This window comes from Polyodon spathula, chromosome 11 (assembly GCF_017654505.1).
Source record: "Polyodon spathula isolate WHYD16114869_AA chromosome 11, ASM1765450v1, whole genome shotgun sequence".
Taxonomy (NCBI): Eukaryota; Metazoa; Chordata; class Actinopteri; order Acipenseriformes; family Polyodontidae; genus Polyodon; species Polyodon spathula.
In genome coordinates, this window is record NC_054544.1 from 16314553 (window position 1) to 16331494 (window position 16942).

The 16942-nt window shown below is 37.9% G+C and overlaps 1 protein-coding gene across 1 annotated transcript in view; it reads right to left on the minus strand.

Annotated features, from left to right (window-relative positions):
• Positions 1 to 346: 346 nt before the first annotated feature.
• Positions 347 to 16942, minus strand: part of hibch (3-hydroxyisobutyryl-CoA hydrolase) — a 45996-nt gene continuing 29400 nt past the window's right edge. Inside the window, exons 8-14 of the mRNA XM_041264865.1 lie at positions 11773 to 11918; positions 9917 to 10003; positions 8436 to 8494; positions 6971 to 7052; positions 4636 to 4755; positions 3649 to 3682; positions 347 to 925 (exon numbers count right to left, since the gene is read on the minus strand). Of these exons, the coding sequence (XP_041120799.1) occupies positions 810 to 925; positions 3649 to 3682; positions 4636 to 4755; positions 6971 to 7052; positions 8436 to 8494; positions 9917 to 10003; positions 11773 to 11918 (644 nt within the window). The 3' untranslated portion in view covers positions 347 to 809. The remainder of the gene's footprint in view (positions 926 to 3648; positions 3683 to 4635; positions 4756 to 6970; positions 7053 to 8435; positions 8495 to 9916; positions 10004 to 11772; positions 11919 to 16942) is intronic.

Genomic DNA, 16942 nt, shown 5'->3' on the forward strand with positions numbered 1-16942 from the left:
AAAATGACAGCTTTTAGGAATTCGACATTTCTTCAGGAGGTTTAGATTTGAACCCCATCCCTCTCATTACCAACCGGGAACATCATTAGGAATCAGACTGTGCTTAAAGTTCACCAGAATAATGGAATCAAAGCTGATTTTATGATGAATTTTGGTAGTTTTTGTTAGTGTCTGGATTGGCAGCACTGTGTGCCCACCATATTCCCAGAGGATGTATGTTAGTTACTAATTGCTAGGGTTAAAGTTACTGTAGGGTCCCAAAAAGAATCTGAAATTAATTTTGCACCAGCGTGCATGAAAAAACCCTCTTGGGGGAATGCGCAATAAAAAAACTGAAAAAAGCTCCTTGAAATGAATGTGGTTTATTACACCCAACAGCTGAATCTGTTCATACTGTACATTTACGGAACACATTGTACACAGACCCTGCTATCATCCATAGTAAAACTGTGAAGTAATTTATTTGCTTGCTCTTCCTCAACTACTTCAATTTGCGTCACCCAAAACTAGACTGATGCACAGCTGCGATCTTTCACTAGACAGGACATATTTTCAAAGGGTTTTCTACATTATTTAATTAACACTTTAAATCAAACACATTAAAATACTTGAAATATAGAACTTAAGTTGTTTGATTCTATGTGTTGTACCTCTACCAAAATAGGAGTTCTAAAGACCAGAGAAAGTGCTTTGAAAACACAGCCCTACATCCAAAATGACCATGCTTCTGTTCATGGGAGAGGGGTACAGAGGGAATGTGGATGATTAATGCTGAGCTCCCAATGTGTTTTCCCATCTGGATGAAAGAATCACAATTTCAGGTCATTGCTTCCAAGAGACTTGAAACAGCCATCCACGAAATCCCCAGTCACCTCCTCCAATACTCCCGGCTTCCACTTCGGGCTCTGGTCTCGGTCAATTAGCACTGTAAGAAGACAAAGACGGTTTTAACAATCTTAACAACATTACAAAGTGGCTAACTCACTTCGTAATCACTCTGTATTAGAGATTTATAGGGTGTTGGCACTGTACTATACTTATTGTTGCAGACAGCTAGGGTTTACAGATATGAATATTGTAATTTCAAGAAGAAATACGTTTTATTTGTATTAGTAATTATGGAAATGACACTACAGTTTTATCTAATTGCTGGAAACACAAACTTAAAAACTGCCATTCACTTTTATACATTTTTTTTTTCTGTTAGACCAAAAACATAACATTCTAAATGACTCAACTTCAGATAAGCTAATGCATGCTTCAGTGTGCCAAGTCAGCCCCCCAGCTCGGCCCAGCATGTCACAAAGAGTAGAAGAACAGGATTAAAATAATGAGGCAAGAGTTCTCTTGCCATTGCTGCACCCCAATCATGGATTTCCCAGGAACCTCTGACACCTTCTGTAATAACACTAGACGCAGTGTTATTCTACAGGACACTACACCTTTAAATGGTAACCCCTCGGGGTGTGTCCTGATGTGATGAAGTGTTCTATAAACTGGATTTGTTGTTTTCGTTAAGACCTGTCGGTTTCTTTTTTGTACGGTAACTATGCTGCTGTTGAAGTACAGTCGTCCACCTGTGTGTCTACTATTTCCTATATATATATATATATATATATATATATATATATATATATATATATATATATATATATATATATATATATATATATATATATATATATATATATATATATATATATATATATATATATATATATATATAAGACACACACACACACACACACACACACACACACACAGAGTATGTACCTATTTTCTACATTACAGGGAGGATTGAATGTAATACATTCAAATTGTCTACAAGTACAGTGGCTTGCGAAAGTATTGACCCCCTTGGCATTTTTCCTATTTTGTTGCCTTGTAACCTGGAATTAAAATTGATTTTTTATTTGGATTTCATGTAATGGACATAAACAAAATAGTCCAAATTGGTGAAGTGAAATGAAAAAAATAACTTGTTTAAAAAAATTATAAAAAATAAATAATGGAAAAGTGGTGCGTGCATATGTATTCACCCCCTTTGCTATTAAGCCTCTAAATAAAATCTGGTGCAACCAATTACCTTCAGAAGTCACATAATTAGTTAAATAAAGTCCACCTGTGTGCAATCTAAGTGTCACATGATCTGTCACATGATCTCAGTATATATACACCTTTTCTGAAAGGCTCCAGAGTCTGCAACACCACTAAGCAAGGAGCACCACCAAGCAAGCGGAACCATGAAGACCAAGGAGCTCTCCAAACAGGTCAGGGACAAAGTTGTGGAGAAGTACAGATCAGAGTTGGGTTATAAAAAAATATCAGAAACTTTGAACATCCCACGGAGCACCATTAAAGCCATTATTAAAAAATGGAAAGAATATGGCACCACAACAAACCTGGCAAGAGAGGGCCGCCCACCAAGACACACGGGCCAGGCAAGGAGGGCATTAATCAGAGAGGCAACAAAGAGACCAAAGATAGCCCTGAAGGAGCTGCAAAGCTCCACAGCGGAGACTGGAGTATCTGTCCATAGGACCACTTTAAGCCGTACACTCCACAGAGCTGGGCTTTACGGAAGAGTGGCCAGAAAAAAAGCCATTGCTTAAAGAAAAAAAATAAGCAAACACGTTTGGTGTTCGCAAAAAGGCACGTGGGAGACTGCCCAAACATATGGAAGAAGGTACTCTGGTCAGATGAGACTAAAATTGAGCTTTTTGGCCATCAAGGAAAACGCTATGTCTGGCGCAAACCCAACACCTCTCATCACACCGAGAACACCATTCCCACAGTGAAGCATGGTGGTGGCAGCATCATGCTGTGGGGTTGTTTTTCATCGGCAGGGACTGGGAAACTGGTCAGAATTGAAGGAATGATGGATGGTGCTAAATACAGGGAAATTCTTGAGGGAAACTTGTTTCAATCTTCCAGAGATTTGAGACTGGGACGGAGGTTCACCTTCCAGCAGGACAATGACCCTAAGCATATTGCTAAAGCAACACTCGAGTGGTTTAAGGGGAAACATTTAAATGTCTTGGAATGGCCTAGTCAAAGCCCAGACCTCAATCCAATTGAGAATCTGTGGTATGACTTAAAGATTGCTGTACACCAACGGAACCCATCCAACTTGAAGGAGCTGGAGCCGTTTTGTCTTTAAGAATGGGCAAAAATCCCAGTGGCTAGATGTGCCAAGCTTATAGATACATACCCCAAGAGACTTGCAGCTGTAATTGCTGCAAAAGTTGGCTCTACAAAGTATTGACCTTGGGGGGGTGAATACTTATGCACGCTCAAGTTTTCTGTTTTTTTGTCTTATTTCTTGTTTGTTTCACAATAAAAAATATTTTGCATCTTCAAAGTGGTAGGCATGTTGTGTAAATCAAATGATACAAACCCCCAAAAAATCCATTAATTCCAGGTTGTAAGGCAACAAAATAGGAAAAATGCCAAAGGGGGTCAATACTTTCGCAAGCCACTGTACAGTGAGCCTCTGCATTTAAAGTATTACATTTGAACCGCATCTGCCAGTATCTAACTTTTCACCATAGGATTGTGTCACTATTTCAAATATTAGACCAGTTGGACTTTACTTACATTTTTAGGGGAAACTAGAAGCTAAATATAAAGAGTAACAATATGTCTTACCTGCCCTCACTCCTTCATAGAAATCATGACCCCTCTGTAAGACGAGACAAAGAAACTATGGAGATGAAAGGCAATGGCACGTATTCTACTGTACATAAACATATCCACTGTATATGTGCTAGTGCTGGGTTGAACATGGTAGTGTCATGTTTGCATATCCCTTCAGAATTCAGTGAAGTATCGGAATATTCGTTCATTCATTAAATGTAATCAAAGCCATTATATGTAGCACTGTACTAAAGTAAAATAAATATCCTCCCAAGAAAGAACAGGCTGTGAAGGCTTACTTTACTCCACTGAATTACCTATAAAACAAAGGATACTTTACAGTAGTTTAAGCTAAACACTGTGTTTCTTGTATGCATTTCAGGCAAAAACAGCACATGAAAAAAAAAAAAGTGTCTACTTTAATTCCCAAATCTGAAGCAGTACCAGTGATTAAGTAGAAATCGTTATCACTAATATGTACATATGTATTATAGAGGGTTGGATTAAAAAAAAAAACGTATGTGTTGCATGTTCCTTTTCTGTGAATGGTCTATCTCATGCAAACACGTTCTCTGAAGTCCACTATATTCCGTAAGGCAGATCTGAAGGACTTTGACAGAGAGCTGATAGTAGATGCACAAATGCCTTTCATTTCGAAAAGCAGCAATTTCAAAACTGTTGAATATGTGCCAGTTGAACAAAACTGAACAATCATTTGAACAACTTGCAGATCTACCATGTTTAATCAGTTCTACCCTGTCAACAGCATTATTCAAGTTAACCATGGTAAATTTGCTATAATTTGACAATGATAGACAGCAGAAAGCTTTTACACAGGCAGATCAATCATGTTGTCTTACTGCCCATTCTGTAAATTTACAGAATAACTAATTACATAGTTTGGAATAGTTGTAACTGTTTAAATACTAGTTTACCAGATCATCTGACTGGTCTGCAGTTTTGGATGGAGTTACAGTCTGCAGGTTTTCCATAACCTACCATGCATGCTTGGCTAAGCCTGTACTCCATAACTAGGACCTCCTGCAGGCTCATGGAGGCTCCGTCTTGCAGTTGCCTGAAAGTAATCTTCAGAGATGTAGGAGACATCTTTTTGAGAGTCTGTGAAAACGGAAGAAAATTCAGGCTCAAGACATGTCCAGTTCACCTCAACTAATCAGTCTACCTGTTTTTTGTTCTTCAATACAATTAAATGAGAGAATAAAGTCAATTGAAAAAGCAGCCCTATATACTGAGCCCTACTGTCAGTAGTTAGCATTTTATGATCAGCCTTTTAGCATATCTAACCTTTAGAGCATTGCATTTTTAAACTGTACTGTAACAGGAATCTGCTGTGAACTTTGCCAGGCAAGGCTACCAAATCTGTTGTTCCTTAACAACAATAATTTTAACATGATCATCAGAGTGTTGTTTTATATCCAATTCTGGGAATGTTTAGGAATCAGCATTGCTCCTGAAAAAAACCTTCTCCATCTCAGTCTTTGCCAACTACCTGGTTTATCCGTCTGAATATCTAAATCTCAGACACACCAAGACTCTGCAAATTCCCACTTGTATTATTTATGTGCAGTGTCAGTCTGACAGTGCTAAAATAGGTAACAAAAAATGTAGCCTGGATTGCAGTCACATTTTTTGCAATAGAATCATTTTTTAATTTATCAAAAGGAGCTGCAGACTGTTACCTACCTACAGGCACTTCATGGAAGCTCTTCCATTGCTGAAGCAGGTGTCATATAAGAAACATTATGTGGGTTTGTCTGTTGATTATAGCCAATACTGTATACCGATTACACTATGTAACACAATTTTTGTTCCTGGGTAGTAAGTGTTATTTCCTAATTGCTTATGCCTCAAAAGTATAGAAAATGGCTATTATTCCCCACAAACTTTGCTTTTGTGACCAGGACAGTGATATTTTGAAATTGACCTATTTCCAATGAGAAAACGGTAGTAAAGTCAGAAAAAAACAACATATGAATCCAAATTAACATGTATTTATACTAAAGTAATACAAAAATGACTATAAAAGATTTAGAAGTGAGTAGTTTTTTGAGATTTACGATAATACTGTAAATCACTTTCACGAATCAGCCCCCAAATGTAGTCTCCCATCATGTTCTCGTTATACTGTCCTTGGTAGCGGCGTTCAAAGTCCAGTATATCCTGGTGGAAGCGCTCGCCTTACTCCTCCGAGTACGCTCCCATGTTCTCCTTGAATTTATCAAGATGAGCATCAAGGATATGGACTTTGAGGGACATCCTATAGCCCATTGTGCCATAGTTCTTTACCAGCGTCTCAACCAGCTCCACATAGTTTTCGGCCTTGTGATTGCCCAGGAAGCCCCGAACCACTGTGACAAAGCTGTTCCAAGCTGCTTTCTCCTTACTAGTGAGCTTCTTGGGGAATTCATTGCACTCCAGGATCTTCTTTATCTGTGGTCCGACGAAGACACCGGCTTTGACCTTTGCCTCAGACAGCTTAGGGAAGAAGTCTTGAAGGTACTTGAAGGCTGCCGACTCCTTATTTAGAGCTCTGACAAATTATTTCATAAGGCCCAATTTGATGTGCAGTGCTGGCATCAGCACTTTCCGGGGGTCCACCAGTGAATCCCACTTGACGTTATTCCTCCCCACATAGAATTCGGTCCACTGTGGCCAGTCCCGCCTGTGGTAGTGCACCTTGGTGTCCCTGCTGTCCCAAAGGCAAAGATAGCAGGGAAACTTGGTAAAACCGCCTTGGAGACCCATCAGGAATGCCACCATTGCAGCCTCTTGATGCCATCTCAGAAAATGCAGATATGTATCCACTTAGGCAGTTGGAACTAAACTGAACTGGTGGGCTTAAGGCCCCTGTATTTATACTACTATTTATATTACTGGAAAGTTCTAGAAGTTACTCCAAGTTTACTCAGCACTGAATCTATCTGGAATGTTCTGGAAAATAGGTACATTTCAAAATATCACTGTCCTGGTCACAAAAGCAAAGTTTGTGGGGAATAATAGCCATTTTCTATACTTTTGAGGCATAAGCAATTAGGAAATAACACTTACTACCCAGGAACCAAAAAAAATAAAAATTATTACACTGTGTTATCAAAGAAAACTGTCTGACAAAATCATCTGGTTTTGCCAAGTACTTGTGTTGGACTACTTACTTCTATTATTGCTTTAATTTAACATTAATAATTTGTTCCCCCAATATGTATTGTCTAGCTATTTTTAGGCCTGTTCACTCTTGCACAATAATTAGAGAGTTCTTCAACGTCTACAACAGTCCTTAACGCTTAAATGATCCTTATGACATAAATGGTCCTACCTCTAACTGCTTGACCGCAAATGATGAGCCATCCTCGTTCAACTTCTGCATAATATCCTCGACACTGCTAGCTTCAAACAGTCTGCAATTTAAAAAAAGAAAGAAAGATAAATGGCCTCAGCATTCTGCCCACACCGACAGACATTTAAACTATGGCCAATGCAATTCCTTATTTAAAATGTAATTTGTAAGAGGTAAATCTAAGGGGACACAGTATGTACAGGCTTTAGACATTCAGGCCTCGTTGATTTATCTGATGACATTTATTATTTCATCCATATGCCCTCCTACAGCACAATGCCTAACACCATGCTGGGATATTTTTTGTGATCTGGCCAGAGGGCAGAATATCTGCCACCAACACCACTTCTAACACCAAGCTTAATCTCGCCAAGCCCCTACATGTGGAGTGGCTCAGTCTACTGGACTGGCTGCATTCAGATCACACCGTCCAGCAGTTCCATTCTAGGAGTTGGGATCTCCCATTCATACGAGAGCCTGAAAATAAGAGTCATGGCCAGTACCTCAGACCTAACTGTCTTTAGTGCACAAAAACAACTGATACCCTGACCTGGAGATTATTTTTTTGTCATCTGTCAGGGCCTTTTGGGAAAGAATATTTCTGTACATTCCTATTCTTTCAGCAAAGACTACCCTAGAATGACTAAACAAAATGAAACAGCTTCAAGTTTTTTTTAGTTTTTTTTTTTGATACTGAAAATATATTCGGTCTGCTATACTACCGTACTTGACAGGTCCATCGTTTTTAGTAGAACTGTTGTTCTATACACAGGTCTGTAGTATTTAAAGAATGGACAGATATTCTATATCTGTGCATCACACTTCTCAATTAGATGGTGGCTCTGGTTGGGACTGTTGTGTCCTTACTACATTCGATGTCTTCCTAATCAATACTAATCCAGCAACATGTGCTTTTGTAAATGATTCTGTTCTGAGAAATCTTTTGGAAAAACATCACCAGCATTTGTTTCTAATGGGTAAGCAGCAAGGGTGGAAATAAGACTCCCATTTGCATAGCAGTTTGATCAATTCCTCAGCTTGTTACCTATACACTGAGGCTAGGTCGGGTCATCCTGTTATGATGTATTCTTTATGTTTCTGTTCTAATATTATGAGTTTTATAATAATTATTCTCCACTGCTCTGCTTCCTGGTTCTTAAGAAATCATGCGATATTGTTTTGACCTTTCAACTCGGCTGGATCCACCTGCTTCTGTCCTATATCACAAAACACTTGGTTAAGCTTTTGCTATTGTAATGTATGTGCTTGTTAATGCACACAGGAGAAATTCATAAACTGGGAAAGAACCAGTGCTGTATATTCCCCAGAATTATCATTCTGGTGATGCTGCCACTAGAAATAGGTAGCATTTCAGAGGTGTCATTAATTTGAGTGGTGCAGATGGATGACTCCAGGGAGTAACATGTTTAAAGTCAGAGCATACCTATTGATCTGATCCATGTGCTCTGCAAGGATGAATGGCTTTCCATCATCAACCTTGCTCTGTTAAGGGAAGAGAAGACATGAAGCGAAACAAACACACATACGCACACGCACACTTTTCACAATGTATATAAATGCATTTAGCTTGTGTTTATGGAAGGGAAACTATTTACAATGACCTCTTCTAAACAGATTCAGCATGGGCCTTCTTGTTGGCATTTGATAATTTTAGTAATAAAAAGCAGGTCTAGAAAAATGAGACAGGATGCAGGGCAAGTTGCTTTATCAACGTTTCCCACCCTCATGTTGATTTGAAAAACTGTTTTTCTCAAGACTAGCATACATGTGCATAATTGTCTTCACAAAATGCAAATAGTCCAGATGTTGCAACACAGAAAACATAATTAACTTACACGCAGAGTACTACATCAGCTAGTCTATCAAATCTAAAACTGCCATGAGTACATTTACCAGACGTGACAAGCAACCAGAGGTCTATACAGAAAGAAGCAAGGCGTTATCTAATGCCAAAATGCTGGGCACTACCTCTGGGGGGAGGGTTAGTAAGAGTTAGGGTCCCTGATTTGTATGAGTGTGAAGTGTGTTTTCAGCACCATAATAAAGCCTTTAGGTCATGTAAGCATAACTTATAAAAGCTGACCACTGTAAACGCCTATCAGAGTGTAATAAAGCAAGTAAAAGCATGGTGTAGCATAGGTAAGTACTGCACAGCCCAGGGAGGTATGGTAAAGCATATTAAAACATGACAAAGCATAGTACACTATGGTAAATGCATAACAAATGGCAAAAGCACAGCAAGATAGAACATTATACATTCTGTTTATAGAATACTGTTTTATATTGTTTTATTGTTAAATGTTGACAGCCTTAATTTTGCATTTATTTCTTTCTTAAAAATGTTCCTCCTTTATACCGAAACGAGCACAGTGCTCTGTCAAAGATCCAAAAACCACAAAATAACAAAGCGGCTCCATGTTAGTAAACCTCAGTTCACAGCCATAGAGGTTGTGCCATTGCCAGAATTCAATACAATTCAGGGCTTGACAGGCTGAATTAACGAGAAGGGAACTAGATTAGATTAAACAAGTGGGTTGGTCACAATTCAAGCATCCACAAAATTTTTAGGAACGAAATCTAAATCGTTCTATGGAGCTTCCATGGTTATCGCGTACAACATGCACCACATTAAGAACTTGTGGATAGCTATAACAAGTAAAGGCAAGCGTGCATTTCAGACAAATGGTTATTTGTACATTTAGAAAGAATCTTAAATAATCTTTCCGCAAAGCTTAACTGATGAGTTATTTAAATCATGAGAAGTCAACAAGTCCAGAGAAACATCATGGATATCAATCTATTCTCATTAAACATATTATTGTTATCTGTCACTCCCTTCAATAACCAGCTGCTTCAGACATTCATCCTGACCTAAAAGAAAGATTTGTAACACATCTTTTTTACCTGTGCTTGATACAAATTTAATACATCTGCCACATCTGTGTTGGATGGAGTCTTCAGTTGCACCAGATCTTTTTCTAGGGAAGGCAGCTGTTAGGAGAAAAGAAAGCACCAATATGATAAATGCAGGCTGTTCCTTCTGTGCAGCTAATTTGATTTCCTCTGGTTATAAAATAGCTAAAAGACAATCACTTTAATGTCAACCATTGCAATGTAAAGACTGTCAAACTGTTTACACTGCAAGGGTTCACACTAGTGTCATTCACATCAGCCTTACAAGGATGTGTCCAGCAATATAGCATCACAGTAAAGCTCTCTGTGTTATTAGATTTACCAAGAAACGTTTCTTTTCTTTAAAGTTTTAGATCAGGGATTCATTAAAAAATAAATAAATAAATAAATAAATAAAATATACCTTTGGCATGAAATTGACATCTTAAAGGGTAAGTAACGGGGTTCCGAAAAATATAGTGTTACACATCTTCACGTCTTGCTATAACTGTTTAATTAACGTCCCTCTGATTTTTCTTTTCATTGTTAACATCCTGACAGTTTTTTACACTTACAACTTTAAAGTCCGTTTCAAAGCTCTTTTCAAAATGTCCACTCTAGTGCACTGATAGTGTAAGGATTATTGCCCACATTGTCAAACAGGTAACACAGCAAGAGTGAGCCATGATGTGGTACGGAACAGAAAAGCCAGAGCACTGCTTTAAGAAGAATTTGGTAAAGTATCAGGCTACAGCTGGATTTAGGGAGTACCGTAATCCTGAGGAGTATAACAAGCACAGTTTTAAAGATTTTAAGGAGAATTCCTACATGTTATATACAAGGTGTGTTTTTTTGTTTTATATACTGGCATCCTGTTTTACTGTTTGCTTTGTTTTTTAAAAAGAAACTGAATGATTATTGCATTTTGGTGTCCAAATTGTATATTTCCTGGATGCAGGCCTGTGATGGGTTTAAGCCTTTTTTTCTTTGTTTTTCTTATTTCTTATTTAATTATAAATTAAATCCCTAAGAAGGCAACCCTGTTTGTTAGATTATTGTGAAAGAAACTTGTTGTGTATGCCTGGCTTCATTTCCATTAATGTTTAATTACAGAATTACAAATCTAGTTTAGGAGTGTGCGTAGGAGTTAAATCACGGCAAAACACTGTAGCTGAAGCAACCAGCACAAAATTAAAAATGGCAGTGATGTTATTATGTAAATATGCAAGAGCAGTAGTAATAACAACAACAACAGATATTTACTGATGTTTAATAATTGTTTAAGGCATTGACTAGCACAACCTTTTCCAATTCTAATTTCATTTTAACTCCAGACTTTAAAAAGGTAGTGCGAGTTCACATGCAATAGACTTGCTGCTGCTTGTAGTGAAATAGTGCAGCTATAAGGAGGGAAAATGGAAATATTTTCTTGTTAGTAAAGCAAATTATCCAACATAGATTAGGACAGATTTTAAAGAGCTCTAACAGAAAAGACTACAGGTTTAAAAAAAAAAAAAAAAAAAAAAAAAAGGGGGGGCAAGTCATTTTGAAACTGAGAGCAGTTTTCCAGCCCGTTTATAACCCCAAAAACCACAAGAACATTCTTTAAACATCCTCAATCTAGCCTCTCTGTCACACAAGCAAATAACCATTTTCTCCAAATGCCAGCTCCAATCAGCTTGCTCCAGTTCAGCTGACCCAGTTATTCCAGGGCAACTGACCTTGTGTTAGTGTTGTAATTCCCATACAGAAACCAGTCTATGGCCGGGAGAAGTCTAGTAGGAAGGCGCATAGTTTACCAAAGATGCATCCAGCTGTCTGGCTTTCCTTTATCCACCTATCCCCTCAATTCAGCAAAAAATTCATACCTTTTCTGAGTCCACAAAGTGGCTGGCGACTCCTGCTTGTTGAACATCCCTTCCTTTGATCCGAAAGCCGGTGAGTGCTAAGAAGAGGCCGAGCTTTCCTTGGAGTCTGGGAAGGAAGTAGCCTCCTCCAACATCAGGAAACAGGCCTGTTGAGAAACAACATGAGAATGATATGTGATGCGAGATTAGCTGTTTGTAGATGGGGGAGCAGGGATAACTTTGAACCACTCGTGATTTCGGTAGTGGGTAATGATTTTTTGACAACCCCCAAAAATAAATACATGAACATGCAAACTGTGGTACCAAAAAAATTCATGGAGTTATTGTGATTTTCATTTGAACTAGAGCGTTTGTTTTGTCAAAATATTTTTTTGGGGTTCTCCAAAATGTAATGTATCTCTCTTAATATTATTTTGAAAAAAATAAAAATAAAATAAACAGGAATTAAAGATTGGTAATACGTCTAACAATGAATCCTAGGGGACAACTGACTGAATAATTTCAGTGCCACTGTATGCATGTGCATGGACGGTTTCTGATGCGTGTTCCTTTAAAAACACAAAACCCTTTGGTCCTGAAGCGAGCAAGGCAAATAGATTTTTATTTATTTTTTTCAGTAGGGATTTAAATCTGCTCCATTAAATCTGGATAGCATTCTTGACCAATACAAATACAATTTGGAGTTTTGTAATGGTGTCTCATGAAAATAGCTCTTTAAGCTGTATCCTGTTTTCTCTTATGTTATTGCTAAAGCTATTGTGTTTCATGCATCACTACCAGCTTTCTTTAAAGGAAGCTTCAGCTACATGGTTTTGTTTGAAGTTTTGTAAACAATAAAGCTCCATGGCAGCCCTTGTCCAGAGATCAGTTACCTCCTACATCCTATTACAGCTCACAAGAGGAGATATTATCTGTTTGCAATAATAGTACCACATTTTAATGATGAGACCAATGAAAACCCCTACAAATTATTTATTACTCACCCCAATTACGTTTTGAAAGGTGTTATTTATACCTAGTGCCCTTTTATATCAAAAATAAAAGAAGATGTTTAGGGTACTGACTCCAGTCTGATCAAAATTACCAGTTTACCACAAAGTAAAGAGGCAGTCATACCATGACATATTTATTTTACATTATCTAAGTTAATCTTCTATTATACAAATACAATCCTGTGCAATGAATAAAAAATGAAATTAAACCACACTATTATGCTTTGGCAGATTGAGACGCAAGAGCTTAAAGAACATACATTACAATCCTACAGTCTGAGCTCATGTCAGTCTGAATTTGTCTTAAATTAATCCTGTCTTGCCTCTCAGCTATCAGACCGCTACATCCTCTACTCCTGCATTCTCTTGCTACTCAGCAGTGCCATCCCATCAAGGATCTATCCTTTATCAAGGCTGTGCTGACGCACACTTTCATGTAAACAGCAGTCCCTCAACTATTGTTAAAACGAGGCAAAGAGAGGCCTTTATTTACAAGCTATCACATGTTCAAAAGGTAAATAATAATAATAATAATAATAATCTATATTATATAGCGCCTTTCATGTGCACATCTCAAGAATAAAAAAGCAATTAAACAATGACAATTAAATAAATTAAAAAAAAAATAGGACAATGTACAGTAAAACAAGAAAAACTACATACAACACCACATAACAGGTCAGATAATAAAAGCCAAAGTATAAAAGTGGCTTTTCAGTTCAGATTTAAAAATACTAACAGCATCAATGTCCCTTATGACCTTCAGAAGGTCATTCCACAGCCTAGGTGCTATACAGGAAAATGCTCGGTCACCAAAAGAACGCTGCTTAGTTCTAAGTATTGATAGTAGGCCAGAGTCAAAAGAAGGCTATGCACAGGAGTATATGGTGAAAGAAGGTCACAGATGTAATTTGGTGCTAACCCATGCAGAGCCTGAACTCCACTGGAAGCCAATGCAGGCAAGCTAAAACTGGTGTGATATGATCATAAGATTTTGTTTTAGTTGGAATGCAGGCAGCCGAGTTCTGGACTTACTGCAACTCGTGAAGAACGTTTTTTTTTTTTTAAACACCAGCGAGCAAAGCATTGCAATAATCTACATGGGAAAAAAACCAAAAACCTGTGCAAGCTTCTTTGCATCAGTAAGACAAGGGTGAATACAAGCAATATTCCGCAGGTGGAAAAAATACACCTTAGTAACATTGCGAATATGCTCTTCAAAAGCCAAATTTGGATAAAAAATAATACCAAGGTTCTTTACATATGTGCTAGGCCGGTTCTCAATTCCATCCAATAACCAGTTTAAAATTTTCACATTTATGAAACTGATATGAGCAGCCAACCAGCATTACCTCAGTCTTATCAGGGTTAAGATATTCTGCTGCATCCAATTCTTAATATCACTCAAGCAGAATGTTAAAGAAGATACAGCTGACTCCAAATCAGTAGTGCGTCACAGGAGAGGTCATAGGAAGACTGTTCAAGTGAAAGGCAGCAACATTTTATCAGGAGCAATACACAACATGGTGAGTGCCCCAAGACATTGGGACGAACATATTTTAAAAGAAAAAAAAATGAAACACACTTCAAACCATTGTAGAGCATCACCATTGCTTTAAACATCCAGTTCAGTAGATCAACATCTCTGCGTAAGACACAGACGCTCATACATGGTAGCTACACCATTTAAATATTCTCTGTACGAATAACCACAAAAAGCATCCAAAGGAAGGGGCAAGCCAGCTTCCGAGGAGGAACAGCGAGGTATTTTATTTTTAACCAAACTTCAGTCTTGAAAGAGATTCTCACAATAACGCAGCTAGTGGTTACATGTCTGCTCAGGTTGAAGTGAGTAATCAAATGGCGAAGGTTGCTATGTGACGTAGCATCTTGTTCCAGAATGCAACAGACACGTGGTCACACCTGGCCTCTCAGGCAGCTTTTTAAATATGTGCTCATGTCATGTGAGATGAGGGTCATTTCCCAACTCATAATGTTTTGAGATTGAAAGGGAACAGTGCGCGCTGGACTGAATGGTTTGACAGTTCATTCTAGGGTCAGTCAGAAGTCGGTCATCTTAGGTCACAGGGCCACTAGATTTACTAAAAAGACATTTCATAAAATATGGTAAGTTGCCAATTGAAATAGTTGACGAGATATTAGCAGTTATACTGGCAATGGAAGACTTGTAAATATGTATAAGCTACAAGAGCATGGTAATGAGACAACATAATGTTCAACAACACACTGTATTTAATATGTAGCTATCGCTTGCCTTTAAACCAATCAATGATTTGGGTCCTGTCATAAACTCCCACATGAACTTCAGGACAAATCTGTATACTATCTAAGCCTGGCAAATAACAGAAATTGATGTCTGAGCAAAGCTTTCAGAGCATTGCTAAGTGACTGCTTCAGCAGAGAGGTTTGTAGTCTCTTCAGTCCTGCAATAGCAGGTATTGGAGAATTTCCCTGAATCATGTAATACTTCTATAGCTTGTGCCTCAACATTTGAAGACCAAATTAAACACTGTAGAAAAAACACTGAAAAGTTCTGTTGTTATATAAGACTGGTTCAAACAAAATGACAAAAAAGAAAATACAGAGACCTGGGTTGGGGACATGATGTATTTTTGTCTGCAAAACAGCTGGGAACTTGCCATTCTGAGGAATTTAGCATTGCCTGGAGAAACAAACGACTTTGAGCACAAAACCAACCAGAGCTGTCCTAAGAAGGCAACTTCTAAAAGAATCACTAGATGATAACACCCTAAACTGCCTGCTACTCCAAAATCCGGGAAAGTCAACATTCAGCAACACAGAGGATTGCTGAGTTTCATGTTGAAAATAGAATGGCGGTGAGCGGCCAGGGGGCCATTGTGAAGTTTCATGAAGGTTGTGCCACTTTTTTATTGGGTGAAAAGCTGCCAGGGAACCATTAAAAAAGGACCAATACTCTTTAAACTTTGGACTGTGGACTGGCAGAGGGGTGGGGGCGAGTCTGTAAAGTATTTCAGAAGGATAAAAACCTTAAATCACTTGTCGAGGCTATGGAGAGATTATCTTGCCACAGGAATATCTGTAACGGAAGTGTTTCTTTGTGATTTGTACAGGAAATTGTTAGAAATTGAACAATCTGTTAAAATGGTTGATAGAGAAAAAGGCAGTTATGTATTAATGTCACTTTAAAGGCAGTTATTGAAATGGGATTCTTTGATTCCACTTAGTTAGGACATTGTCAACGACAATGGGTGTACTAGCATTCAGAGCAATCATTTTGTAATCTGGTGTAAGTGTGCAGCCTTTCACCCTTGTCATCTTAAATTAACACTATCACTAGACAGTGGCTTGTATCCCAACCCATCCCACAGTTCAGCACAATTGGTCTGAGTGGCAGGGTGTTGTTGGGACTCTCTTGCAGGGCTGCAGTGGAAGGTTCTCCTGATGCCTGCTTGATTGCAGCCAGTGCCATTGTCCCTCACCATTCACATTCATTAAAGGACCAAGTGATTAAGTACTGCACTTCAACCATCCTTTCAATCCTGTTAAAACAGAAATCGTCATTTCTGTCATACAATGCTAATGAATCCCCATCTGTATGGAGTGCTACACATATCACTAGATACAATTATTGCTTAGAAATGTATTCAGACTACTACATAATGTTCAGATATATTTATGAAATAGCTGTATTAGTATGTAATATTGTAGTGTAATAGTTTCTAAATAAATTAACCAATCATTTTCTAATCATTTTCTTCAAACCGAAAATTGTCTGAAAAGTTCAAGTACAATTACAGGTACTCACAATTGTTAGCCTACAATTTAACAGAAATATAAAACTAAAGAGCGCAAGATCACAGGTGTAATTGAGATTCTGTAATGATCTTATACATTTTAAACAAGGAGCTCTCATTCATTTTCTTAATTACAGTATCAAGCCCAAATGTAACAGCTCTCCTGGTAATTAAGCTTTTCTCACACCATTTACTTCAATGTATGCAGGCCTAAAAATATGACAGCTAATTAACAGCTGTTTAAATAGAAACCAGCCTCTCTACATATCTATCAACAGATCTTTTTATGGGCTACTCTGTTTTCTGATATTTTCTTTTTTTTTTTTTGGTTAGTATTATTTAAAAATTTATACATGTCTCAGATTTACCGCAGGTGGAGCT